We start from the raw sequence: 13,437 nt of genomic DNA on the forward strand, positions 1-13,437 counted from the left end.
TCATGAGACAGCTCTCACTCCCAGTTTGTTAGCAGGGATCTGCTTATCTTCCTGCTTTCTCTGCAGGCAGGGAGAAGGGCATACTGTCCCAGTCTCAGGCTAGTATAAAAGGTCCACGAGCGCCCAGGCTTTGGAGCACAGGGCTCTCTCCTTGCTGCTGGGGTCCTTTCCTCTGGTAACACATTTCAAGAGCAGCAACAGGCGGAGAAAAGACAGCAGAAACATATAAAACAGAAGCTCAGATGCAGTGACCAGAATGTGCTCACTGGGCTGCCTTTAACTCAGCCTAGAGAAAACCTTCAATCAGACCCCAGCTGCAGTAAAAGCAAACCGAACCTGGAGTGTGCAGATCCAACAAGCAGGAGGGAGCCCCAAAGATTCCCCCCACTGCAGGAGAAGCCTAACTAGTAGCAGAGCCAGCAGCTAACTGCATGCAACCCCTGCTCCACCCCAGGGCCCCAGCCCCTCCTCACATTCAGCATGGAGGCGTCCCTGCGGAACTCCATCAGGTCCTCGCTCAGCTTGCTCTGGTTCTCGTCCAGCACATCTACAAGAGATGGACAGGCCCACAGTCACTGCAGAGTCACTGATGGCACCCAGGGGAACAGGCAGAGGACACCCACTGCCACCTAACCTCTGAACAAGGAAGGAGGAGAACACATTGCTGTTATCCGCAGGTAAAAGCAGGAGGGTGTCCGCTACTCAAATGCAAATTGCGCTCGGATGCTGAAAACCTAGCAAATTTCAGGGCTGGGCACAGCAAAGGTGTCCAAGAACCATGCTTGCTCCAGGATGGCTGCATTGTTGGCTATTCAACTCGCTGATTTTTATGGAGGCCTGTGCCTATGGACCACACAGGAAAAAGTCATGGGAGAAAGGTGGTAGCTGCCTGCAGACATTTCTAGAACTTGCCATGCAATTGACTGCAGGAATAGGTCCTATGATGTTCTGGCAGCAGAGAAGTCGATGGAACCCCTATCTATTCCTCTGCAAGGAATATCTGAACCTCCTGAAACCTGCTCAGCACCAGTTTTAAACATGGAATGAATCCTGTAATGCATCATCCTGACAAAGAGCTGCTCTGTCCCCAACAGCTCTGACCACAGAGCTCATTCAGTGCAGACTCACCAAACTTAAGCTCCAAGTTCTTCTCCAGCTGGTCGATTTTCTCTGAGAGCTTCCCCAGCATGGAGCGCAGGAAGGCAATTTCCTGGTCCTTCTGGGCCATTGCCACCTGCATCTCATGGAAGCGATCATCTGTCTGCTGCAGGAACTCCTTCAGACCCTCGAACTTGCATGTCTCCAAGTGGGTCTCATAAGTGTCTTGATTTCCTATGAACGTACACCTACAAGGGGAAGGCAAACACCAGCTGGAGCAGAGCTCACACTGGAGACCTCCTTGCTCAGCTGGCTCCTTGGAGGGAGGTCTGAGGTCTGTGTGGGTCCCCAGCTGTGGTGCTCCTCCTACCAGGAGCAGTGGGTGCAGGAAACTGCAGGGCAACAGAGAGGCCAAGCATCTCCCATTCTTCTGGCCAGGGCATGGGCCCCAAACAGAACTGTCTGTCTTTCTGTCTAGGCAGTTGCAAGGAAAAGCAGATCTTAGGCAAGAGACAGAATGTGGTGTCAGTTTGTGTGCTCACCAGGAGCCAAATCTAAGAGCCATCAAAACCAACAGAAGAATCTGCAGCTGACCTCGGCAGAAGCTGACTTGGGCCTGCAACATGGCAAAGAGTCAGGGCTGCTCTGCCGGGACTTGCCTTGCTCTGCTTCTGCCAAGACATCTCTTTCTGCAATGCTAACCTTAGCTGGGTGTCTTGCAGGGAATCCCCAGCCCGGGCTGCACTCCTGCTCAGGTGAAAACCAAACCTCCAAAGCTGATCAGCACTTCCCTTGCCCTGGGAGAAGAACTGGTTTGAAAGACACTGCCACGGTACTTGCATTACTCTTGTACTCATCCTCCTCCCTGCGTGGCTCCAGCCACATCCACCGCTCTCGACTGTCCTCCAGCTGGTTCTTCTGCCTACGCACCTCAGCCTCCTCCTTGGCTGCCAGCAGGGCTTACAGCTGGGCAGCGTGACCTGCCTGTTCTCAACAAGAGGCTCGGGGGCTGCTTTCTGCAAGCCCTGAATGCCTGATCTCAGTCTCAGGCTAGTGCACAGCTCTGGGTAGAACTGCTCAGAGCCCATGGGGCTATCCCAAAGCTGCAGTAGCCAAAATGCAGCTCAGAAATGAGCTCAGTGCATCCTTCCCACTAAAAAGCACCAGCTCCTTACCCGTATTTGGAGTGGGGACATTTTATGTGCTCGCACTCTTTCAGATGTGCCTCCAGGTTCATTTTCAGGAGAGGTGGGCAGCTGGGATTATTGGGGCAGCGAACCGGCCTGTAATCACAGCTGCTTTCATGATCTCTGCCCATGGAGAGAAGCAAAAGGAGGGAAAATCAGGGATAAGCAAAAATTAGTTGAAACAACACAGACCATTAGGAAAGGAGCAAACCAGCCCTGTGAGACTGTCAGGTGATCGAAAGCCTCCTGCTCTAAGACTGCAATTACAGCTTTAAATTCTCATTTGGCCAGTAAATTGAGAGTAATAATAGGCCACATTTATGCAGGGAACATCAACTTCTGCAGCTGATCGACTGAGCCTTCAGGCAGCTATCAACAACAGGCAATGGCCAGGTGATAGGCAAGACAGTGAATGCGTTTAGGATGGGGCAGGAGATAAGATTTCTGATTCCTAGCATATAACTAGGATAACTCCTCTTATAAAAAGAATCCCCAGGTCTCTGCTTGACCATACCTACAGTGTTTCACCCCAGATGTGAGGTGGCTGTTTTCACAGCACATCCCCTGTCCCGATGCTGAGACACTCAGGTAAGCTGGGAGCAGAGAACAGCATCCTTTCCCTGAGACCAGCCCATCTGCTGCCATCCTAAAACTGAGACATAGTGGAAAGAACTGTCCCTTCAAATCACTCTGCCCATTCCCACACCCCTGCACGCTCTGGCAGAGCACTGCTGGTGGGAGCTGCACTGCCCCCAGGAGTCACAGGGCAGCTCAGATATGACAGCAGATTGCTGGTGCTGGAGCCCTTTCCCTGGAGAGGTTGCACGCTGGTAACAAGCCACTTACTTCCTGGCACTCAGTTTAATTGTAAACGGACATCCATGGGGGTCCACCTCAAAGGCAGTGGGCTTGCTGCTGGCTGCAGGCCGGCAGCCATACTTGCAGTGAATGAAGAGCTCCCCGATCTGCTCAGCCACTGCAATGTTGTTAACCACTACGGTCAGTTTGGCATTGTCCACGGGGCACTTCTCTGCCAGGTGAGGAAGCAAAAGAGAGAGAGTCAGCAAGGGCTGAGACACTGCAGGACATTTTATTCTTTTGTGTTCTCTGGCCAAGACAGCCAACTCCCAGATGGGTGGCAATGGAACAAGCTATGAATATTCACCCAAGGCCTGCAAGCCACTGTCTCTGGTTTGTCTTGGGGCTTGGTGAAAAGTTACAGTTTATGTTAATCCATGATAATTTGAGTTAGCTGCCAATGACAGAAAGCCACACTAATTCAGACTACCTGATGCTTGCTCAAGTGTGAGAGTATTCACAGGCAGTGACCACAAATCAGCAGATGCCCCATACACAATCCGTTCCCCCACCCAGGCTTGGGCTCAGCTCCTCTGCTGCAAGCAGGGCACTGCAGGCCAGGGATGCTGCAGCGAAGCATAGACATGAGCTTTGAGGGCAGGAGCTAAACTGAGCAACTCAGGATTGCAACTGCAAAGCCTTCTGCTACAAGCCTTCTGTTGGTTGGGGTAGATATAGCACAACATGGTGACAGGGGATTAGCATGCAAAGCAGAGGGACCCCTCACATGTGGAAGACAAACATCTTAAGGCAGAAAGAGCTGCTGTTTTGCTGGATTCCCTGGGGAGCCTCCTCAGGGCTCGCTGTTCTGCTAATACAAATGGCTTGGCTTTGTGCTGAACACCGGCTTTCCAAGAGGGGCACAGGCTCATGCCAAATAAAGTCTTTTTTTGTAGCACAGAGTCCAAACCAAGAGGGAGCTGGTTAGGCCAGGCCAGCAGCCAGACACTTGGGCTTCATCAAGTTTCGGGAGAGCTGGGTGAGCTAAAGCATCTCTGTGCGCTGCTGTGCACAGTCTCCGTCAGCAGCCAGAGAGCTGGCACCATGGGATGGGGGAGGTGGGGTTTGATGGGTCTCTGCCAAACACGGCCCCCCTGTTCCTTAGACAGGCAGCCACAGAAAGCTTTCTGTCTGAAAGCAATGGGTCAGCTCTGGGCGAGACATGTATTATCCTGGGATTATCCATTGCATATTCCAGGATTTGAGAACATCCTGTGCCCAAGAGCTGGACCCAGCCCTCTAGTGCCCATGCTACAGCTCCAAGCTGTAGCAGAGCTCTGTATACAGAGCTCCAAGCTGCACAGCCACCCATGCCCCAGCCCCTCACTGCTGCAGTGGCAGCCTGTGATGTGACAGCTTGTTTTAAGCCCTTTGGACATCTTTCTGCAGGTTTCTTTTTTAGTGAAAGCAAACAAACCAGAAAATAACAGTGTTTTGGCTGCATCACAGAAGAACAGTTCTGTACTCACCAGATGTTAAGGCACATCTTCTACAAAACGTGTGCTGTGGAGACAAAGAGGAACAGCAGTGTCAGCGTAAACAATATCGGACAAATTATTCCCTGTGGCTAATGATGGGAAAGGTGGGAGATACCAAAGTCTGTGGCTCAGGGGCCTCAGCAGCTGTTCTGCCTGCTTTATAACTCAGCGTGCTCTTCATTCTGCACTACAGGGCAAAAACCAGCTGCTTGCTCAGGCAGCTCGGATTGCCACACGGGTCCTGTTCCTGAGAAGTACTAAGCACACGGGTTGAAGCTTTGAGGGTTCTGCCCTGTTCAAGATCAGGCCATGATCATGGTGAAAGCCAAAGCCACGGGCCTGTTCTGCCACAATCTGGTATTCCTACCCTCCAAGTCTGCTCGGGGTTTCTCTACTTCACCCTCCACTTTAATCCATGTCATGCCTCTCATTTCCCTGAGAAGTCCTCAAGGAGAAGAGCAAGGGGAAATCTGGCCTCTCCCTGTCTTCGGCCAGTCAGCTCATCACATATATTCCTCTGTAGCTCTTCTAACATAGCTGAAGCTGTCCTGCTGTCAGGTGGATGGGACAGCTGGTTTGTAAGCCTGTTAAGCCTACTGTAAATTTTGCCACTTTAAATAGCTCTCTATTCTTACAGCAGAAATGTATTGTAACAATTTAACTTGGTAAAGCAGCAAACTTGCTAATGAATATAAAGAAAGGAACAAAGGCTGCACCATTTCCCTGGTCCTGAACTTGCCCTGTGGGTTCCCTGGAGTCTCCTCAGCTGCATTCCCCTGCCACGGGGCCAGCACTTGGCAGCAGTGCTGGAGAGGCTGCAAGTCACTCTTCAGAGCTGTTATCTGCTGCCCTGCTCACGCGGCCTTTTCCTGCCCTGCACAGCTGCATGGTGCTCTCTCCAGAGCTGCCAAACCAGGACTGCAAATGAAGCCAGTCTGCTTCCTGCAGCAGAATTTTTTTCCATATTAACCAGTAAATCTCAGTGCCTCCACGAAGAGCTGCTTACTGAAATGGTGCAGTTTCACTGCACCAACTTCCAACACCTTTGGGGATAACACCCTCCCTGCAATAAACAATCCTGCTCTCTGCGTTTGTTGCTGCAGCTCCATCCTACCAATCAGAAGTACATCATAAGCATTAGAGAGCCCGTCACAAAGCCATCTTTCTTCACATGTAGCACAGAAGCAAGAATAATATACAGTTTCTATTAAATCCCAATAAAATGGAATATAGAAGAATATTCATAATACTCTGTGCCTTTCAGTAGAGTATCTCAAATCCCTTTGCAAGCATTAACTAAATGAAGCTTCAAGCCATTCTGATTTTATAAGAAACACTTTCTTCATAACTGAAGAGCAGCCATTCCTGGGGTGCCCAGGAGGCAGCAGCACTCCGCAGAGCCCTTCAGGACAGGGAATGAGGACTTTTAGACCTCACTGAAGCCACATCAAAGAGACTGAACATGGCCAGGATGGGGGGCTGATAGTACAGCTCTCCTGGGAAAAGCCACCCAATTTTAAGCAAGCCCCAGGCTTCTCTGGCTAACTACAGAGTGCCCCACACACCCCACTGCACACTGGTTCAGAGCTGCCTTGTGGGGAAATTTAAGACATGTCCATCAGCATCTCTGCTCCTATGCTGACCTGGCTTTCTTGGACAGGGGCTGCGTTGTCTTTGCTCACTCAGGCTGAGAGTCACTGGGGACAGTCAGGGCTTGGCTATAGCTCACATAGGACATCTGTGGAGCCCCCGCTCACTATTTTGAAGAGTTCTGCCTTACCCCACAGGTTGTGATGACTGGATCCTTAAACACACTACAGCACAGCTGGCAGCACAGCTTCACAGATGGTTGTTCAGCAAACACCAGTGGCTCCTGAAGTCAAGGAGAGACGGGGACAGAGAGAGCACAAGGATTAGTCCAAGCATGAGAGCCTCCAGCTCTGCAGAAGGAACAAAACAACTCTTCAGCAGTGATCCTTGGGGAGCCTGGGGCACAGGGCACACTAAGGGTTTCATTATCTCAAAATAAACTTTTGTCTGGGTCTGCTGACCTCCAGTATGAAGAATGAACTTAGGAATGGCTAGAGACCCTCAGATCATCACAAACTGAAAGCCACCAGCATCTGGCATTATCAGGACCTGACAGCAAACTGCACAGACCAACTTTTTTGCCAGAGTGACTCAAGTCACCAGAACTGCGTGAGCTGCACTGTCTGGTACTTCTTGCTTGGTTGGACTGAACAGTGTGTTGTCAAAATGTCCCCTGTACTAAGACTGAAGTTTAAAAGCAATTTTAAAACAGCTTGCCCTTTTTCATTTTTGAAACATCCTGAAGGAAGGGCTCTTTCATCCCCTTATGAAGCAGAAACAACATTGTTTCTGCCGCAATGGGCAAATCTCTCCAGTTTTGTTTACCAACTGAGACTGCCGGAGCATGGGGTCTGAGCACGTCCTCCCTGAGACACGCAGCTCTCCACTCCACGCTAGGGCAGGGCTTCACATTTCAGAGCATTTCAAATCAATCACTGGATTTCGGTCTGTCTTTTCATCCTGTGCTGCTCTCAGAACTGCAAACACAACCCCCCGGGTTCCTAAATACGAAACACATGCTTTTATCCCAGATCCGTGGCAAAATACCGCCTGACCTTTTATGCATCCAGTCTGGGGTTAGTTACTGGGTCACAAGCTAAACTCAGCTTAAAAGTGTCCTCCCTCAACAAGAGTCACATGTGGATAATTCCTGGCACCCTCCTGGGGCTTACAATCAAGTCAGTGGGGTGCCACGCAGCCCTAAATGCAGGATGGGGCTCTGAATCAGTGGGGAATTGTATTAGTCTTGCTGCCTGGGGCTAGACCACCAGCCTAAAGACTTGCAACCCCCTAATGCTCTGCAGCAAAGCGAGGGAATCACACGTGACTTCGCAAAGACTTACAGTTTTTCTGAGAGCAGAAAAGCCTCACCATTGTCCCCTCTTTCCATATAGGGAAACGGTACACAAGGAAGCAAAGTAACTTGCAGAAGTCAGCAGTGGAAACAAAATTAAAACCAGGAGTCCTGACAGCCAGGCTTTTAGTTGCCAGACATCATGAAAATCTGCCCGTGATAGCTCTACATACTCACAAGAGTCCACTAAGTCACTCTTTTGACATTGAACTTCCTAATACTGCTCCTTCAGACAATCCCAAATACCTACTGGCTCCTCCTCTTCCTCATGGAGTGAGAACGTCGAGCGCAAGGACATGTTGGACTCAGAGTGCAATGAACGGACGGAGATAGCAGAGTCAGAGCGTCGTGGGGTGTTGATCGGAGGCTTCAAAGAGATAAAAAACAGTTCTTGTTATTGCAAATAATTTCCCCCGCTCCAAAACCCTATGCACAGAGACTACAAGCTCAGTCCTCCCTCTTCCACAAAACTCAGCTGCTCCATTTGTTCATCCACTCTGCTAAGCTGCATTGAGCAGCCACCAGAAGCAGCGCGTCTCTCTGCTGCCTGCCCTTCCCAGCAGCCGGCAACACTGCACCGTGCTCACAGACAGGACAGGCATCATTCAGGTTTAACTTACTAAACCAAGCTGACATCTAAATTCCACGCACGTAACTTTCTCAAAGGTGCATTTGTTTGTATACTTACTGTGCGCACCCGCAAAGCAATGGTTTGGAAGAATTAATCCTTCACAGAAAGCTTTGTAAATCTCCCCCAGAGACAGCTACCAGCTTCTGCAATTTCTATAATCTCTGCAGCAGCACTTGTTGTTTCACTCGCTATCTAACTTCTGCCAAATTTCTTTGCGTAAGTGTGGAGACTTCCTTCTATTCAATTCAGTAACAGACTGGCTTTGTCGCTTCCTGCTTGGGAGGGGAGAGCTAAGTGGACATCGCATGCACCAATCAAGAAAAGTCCCACTGGTTACAGCGGCCTTGGGATTGGCTTTGAGTGAATGCTGGCGCTAGAATATTAACCAGCAGAGCATCTCTAAGGGTGGAATATCAACCAACAGCATGTAGCCAAGATGCAATTCAGAGTCAAAGCAAAACTGGAGACTCCTCAGACCACAGGGTGATTGGATTTGGGGGTCTACAACAGCTGGTAGCACAGCCACTGCTGGGTTACTCTGGAAGAGATGCTGCTGGTAGACTGGGAAGAGTGCAGAGAGAAGCAATAAGAGTCTTCAAGGAGCAGAACGTATGGGCTGACAAAGAAATGGGAGAATGAAGCCATAAGCTTCAGACACTAAACATCAAGAGATGACCAATGCCTAGAGTGTCTGCACCTGCACGTATCACACCTATACATGGCTTGACTGTAGCCTACAACAGTCACAAACTCTTAGAAGTGCTGGCTGGAAGCTCTGGAGATCGTTGGCCCTGCTGCCCACTTGAAGAGGGACTCCTCCTGGCCCTGGATCAGGTTAGCCCTGGCAGCACCCAGCTGGAATGGGGAAAACTGCACGGACAAGACTGTGCCGCCCTGGGTTCCTGTCCTACAATACCTTGTGAGCAAAACACCTTCCTTGTGTTCAATCTGAACCTCCCGAGCCACATTATGTGTGCTTGCCCTGGGTGAATGTATGTAACATCAGACCCAAGGACTGACAAAAGCAGTATAGGAGGCCAGTGGGGCAGTCAGAAAAATCAGCAATGAAAGATGTAAAACGAGCTTCAGAGACTGTTATCTTCCCCAGAAACAGATGATATTGCAGCCTGAGTGCAGTCCTTGCTGGGCTGCAGAAGAGGACCAGACCAGGATCTTGCTGGTTCTTCACACTGCTCTGCTTCTTAATTTTTATGATACTGGAATCCTAGGAGCTCAAAAATGCTGCATCTGCTTGGAATAAAGCTCTTTTTATTAAAGAAGGCATATTTATTGGCTAAATATGTAAACCTTGAGGAGGAATGGTTATAACAAGGTAAATCAATTTTATGTGTCTCCATTAATTTTATTATTTTCCTCCACTAGTAAAAGAAGTTATCAAAATAACAAGAATGACTGTGCATCATTCCCATTCTGGAGGTGACAGAGAAATCAGGGCAGCAAAGGCAGGCTCTCCAGGGAGGCAGTTTTATTGAGAGCAACATCCCGTGTGGATCACCAATGGAGAGAAGGGGGACTGCAGGCCAAGAGCACTTCCAGGAGGCATGGGTGTGAGACACAGCCTTCCTAGACTTGTGCAACACTGTGGGCTCAGATCCGTGTGTCCCAGCTGGGCTAATGCTGGTGTAAACTACACAGGAGTGAAAGTGATGTGCTGAGAAAGGTCACTCCACTTGGGCTGTAGTGACAATGATGAATGGCAGAGGTATGCATCGGTGTTTACTGCCCCTCTAGGTATCTGCAGCCCTTGTTTTTGCCAAGGAAACACGGCTAAGACTCAAGAAACCTCAGCTCTACAGAGTCAGTGACTGCACTGTTTCCCACTCCTAGCCTGGCTATTTAGAGTGAACTTTGCCGCACTAGTCGTGTGTAGAGCAGCCAGCACAAGGGGACTGGCTGCAGGGCACTCTTGCACTGCAAACAGAATAATAGGGAGTGAGGACTACAGGACCCCCACCCTATGGGCATCTGCCCAGGTTGTGGGGGACCCATGTGCACCAAAGCCAAGGAGTGCCAGGCCCAGCCACAGGGGCAAGGTGGCACAAGTGGCACTGCTTCGGCCAGGCTTGGATTTGGGAAGATCTGTCAGAAGGGTCCCACCTCCCCATAGCTGTGTCAGGGCTATTTTTGCACTCAACATCAAGTCCACCTTCACACAGCCCAAGGATGGGGTGGTCAAACATCTTTTGATGGAAGATGGATAGCTTGTGGCTGGCTGGTAACTCAGTCCAGCCTCTGCTTCAGAGGTGAAGCTCCCTGTAAACAACTGAGACTTTGGTCAACCAGTCAGCTCCTCATCCATTAGTATACATTCGCACCAATATTCAGCTGTAATCTTTAGGTGCAGTTCCCATCATGTCAGCTACAAAAGCAGCCTCCACTTGAAGGCTCTACTACAGTCCTCGTTCCTGCTCCCTGTAGGCGTAGCAAGGCTGGGAACCTGTGGCACTGTTTTCAGGAAAGATGACAGCAGCCGCTCAATAATCCCAGCCTTGCACACAAAACAGGCTGCTTTGCTTTTGGTTTCATTAACAGAAGCTTTAAAAAGAAAGAAAGAGGGGTGGTGGAGGTCACAGGAGGGCTCTGACTCGTCTCCAGCTGTCTCTCTGATGGCTGACAAGCCCTTGGCAGCTTCTGGAGAAGGGAAAACAGTGACGAGGAAGGGAAATCCCAGATTATTTCTTGACAAAGCAAAAGAAGCTTCCCAAAAGGGTTAGTGAGAGTCTGTCTGGAGCAGGGCTGTGGTAGTTCTGGTTTGTTAGTACCTAGGGCTGCAGGCTGCTTCCTGAACCACTCATTAATCCTCTTGCTTAAGAATATTTAGCAATCCAGGAAGGTGGTCTGAGACTGTCCAAGAGGACTGAGGCTAGGTCCTAGGGGAGATCTCTCCTATTCTTGGCTGCACGCCTCAGTTCACCACACTGTAGTTTTCAAAGGAGTCAGGGAGCTTCTCTACCAGACGTGGCTAAATGTAATGTCCCCAGCACACCCCACTCCTCTGGAAAAATCCTCACCTGCGTCCTGTGTGAACTGCACAGCTCATGAAAAGGGGGCAGTGAGCACAGCCCTCAGCCCACAGAATCAGTGCTGACAGCCAAGAGCTTCCTGGAACAGCGGCCCAGCACCATGGGGTCAGTGATGTGATGGAGAGCTGCATTTGCCAAGGACACGAGGCAAATGTTCAAAGGACTTTTTGAAAAAACAAACACATGCTCACATAAAAAACAGCAAGATCTCTGAGCAACAGAAGGAACTTTATAGGATGCTGACAATAAAGCTCTTTGCAATCTGGTGTCAAATTTATTTTAAGAAGTGTTGTAGCTCCATATTGTTGCTGACCCCAGTCTCTGCCAGTGCCTAACTTGAGCAGCAGCAGTGATCCATTTATCCCTGACTTGGAACCTGGGTCTCGTAACCTGACAAAGTCTACAACAACTTACTTAATTTGAGGATTCTACTACTCACATGCTTAAATCTAAATAGAAGCTTGTGGTTATGAGACATGGCTGGAGCACTAAGGATAGGAGAGGATCAAGACCTCAGACCCACCTGTCCATTCATTGAGGTTTGCTTTGCTGTTGCTGTTCTTGATCTGATTGATTTAGCTGACTTAATTTTTCTTTAAGCAGCTAATCCTGAGGCCTGTTGGATCACTAAATTCCCCTCAGAAAAGTTACTCAGAAGTGAGTGCGACGAATGAGAAAGCTGGGTAGAAAATTGGGAAGTGCTTTTCACGAAGATACTGCAAGACATGGGAATGATTTGTGTGAGAAGACCCTGATGATGTAATCCCCAGGAGCCAAGCATAGTCTGTGGTGTTTGGCATCCCACTCTGCAGGTTTCAAACGTGCTCCCTGTGGTCAGAAGCCCCATCTGGAGGTGGAAAGAGGAACGGATTTTCTGGTCATAACTGCAGGGCCAGCTGTGCTGCTGGATGGTCCATCCAACACGCTCTGATCAAGACTGACTGGCCTCAGCCACAGCCCCAGACATCGCTGAGTAGCTCTGTTTTCTCCTGAGCTCAGGAGCCCTAAAGCACACTGCTCATCTAACGTGAGCACCTAAAGGTGCTAGCCTAATGCCCCAGGTCAGAAGTAGCCTCTGCTTCCTCACTGCACCAACCATGGGAGCAGCCAGGAAATGTTGAGGCTGGTCATGCCTCTGGTGCAGACATCTGCCTCCAATATAATGCAGCACATGGGAATGATGAGGGAGACGGAGAAGTCCAGAGGAGCACCAGACATCTCTCATTTGACATATAATCAGCTAAGCCAGTCAGCTGGGGGGCTCCTGGCAACACCTACCATGCCATCGTCCTCATCTCGTGGGGAGTAGGTGAGTGTGCTGGAGGAGGATGGGGTCCGACGATGCTGTTTAAAAGTATTGGTCCCATCAGCTTTAAAGCAAATGAAAAAAAAAAAAAAAAGTCAAAAAAGCATTTAGGTTCTTCAGTAACGTTTCCGAGCTACAGGTCAGTCTCTGTAGCTGTAAGCGTTCCTTGGAAAAGACTAGGGATTCCCCAACTCCAGTTCTCGACCTGGATATATTGGTGCAGGCAGAACATCCTGATCTCTGATAGCTTGCTGAAATGCATGCAGTCCTTTAAAGGTCGCTTGCCCAGAAAAGAGCACAGATAATATTCTACCACATCCATGGGTTAAAAATACTATTAAAAGGAAACCTTATACTCCCACATATTTCAGTCACCAACAAAAACTGCTTTGACAAAGGGAGGTCTGGAGGGAAGCATGCTAAATTAAACTGGAGATATTTGTTTAAAGATCATACTACTGATGTATATAAAATTTTGAATGTAAATATTCAGGAGTCAAAAAACATATAGAGTCCAGAGTCCTGTACAAATGTAATCCAAACATTTCCCCATGGCAGACATTGATTTCCTTATCTAAATCAGTGTGAAGCGCCACAGTTCATCTTTACTAAAGTAAGGATATTTTTATTCCAAGATGAAAACAGACCTCTTCCTACATTCACACCGCATGTCAGGGCTCAGGCTCCTCACCTGCTGGGCTTTGAGGAACAAAACACAAGAATTTTAAATGAGCATGTACGCTTGCACCCCCTCCTGTCTGAGTTAAAAATGGCCACGGGGGTTTTACCAAAGTGTTCACAGTGACGCACAGTCAGGCAGAGAGTGAAGATGGGAAATCTCAGCACCGGTAATGATTTCGTGAGAAGTCACAGAGACAAATAAGATTTGGG

General features: G+C 49.3%; 1 protein-coding gene across 1 annotated transcript in view; it reads right to left on the reverse strand.

The window, feature by feature from the left end:
* Positions 1–13,437, reverse strand: part of TRAF7 (TNF receptor associated factor 7) — a 35,271-nt gene that overhangs the window by 7,497 nt on the left and 14,337 nt on the right. Inside the window, exons 4-11 of the mRNA XM_082490488.1 lie at positions 12,519–12,610; positions 7,816–7,932; positions 6,402–6,494; positions 4,613–4,646; positions 3,132–3,315; positions 2,274–2,408; positions 1,129–1,346; positions 474–547 (exon numbers count right to left, since the gene is read on the reverse strand). Of these exons, the coding sequence (XP_082346614.1) occupies positions 474–547; positions 1,129–1,346; positions 2,274–2,408; positions 3,132–3,315; positions 4,613–4,646; positions 6,402–6,494; positions 7,816–7,932; positions 12,519–12,610 (947 nt within the window). The remainder of the gene's footprint in view (positions 1–473; positions 548–1,128; positions 1,347–2,273; positions 2,409–3,131; positions 3,316–4,612; positions 4,647–6,401; positions 6,495–7,815; positions 7,933–12,518; positions 12,611–13,437) is intronic.

This window comes from Vanellus vanellus (assembly GCF_965231255.1).
Source record: "Vanellus vanellus genome assembly, chromosome: 14".
NCBI classification, from domain to species: Eukaryota; Metazoa; Chordata; class Aves; order Charadriiformes; family Charadriidae; genus Vanellus; species Vanellus vanellus.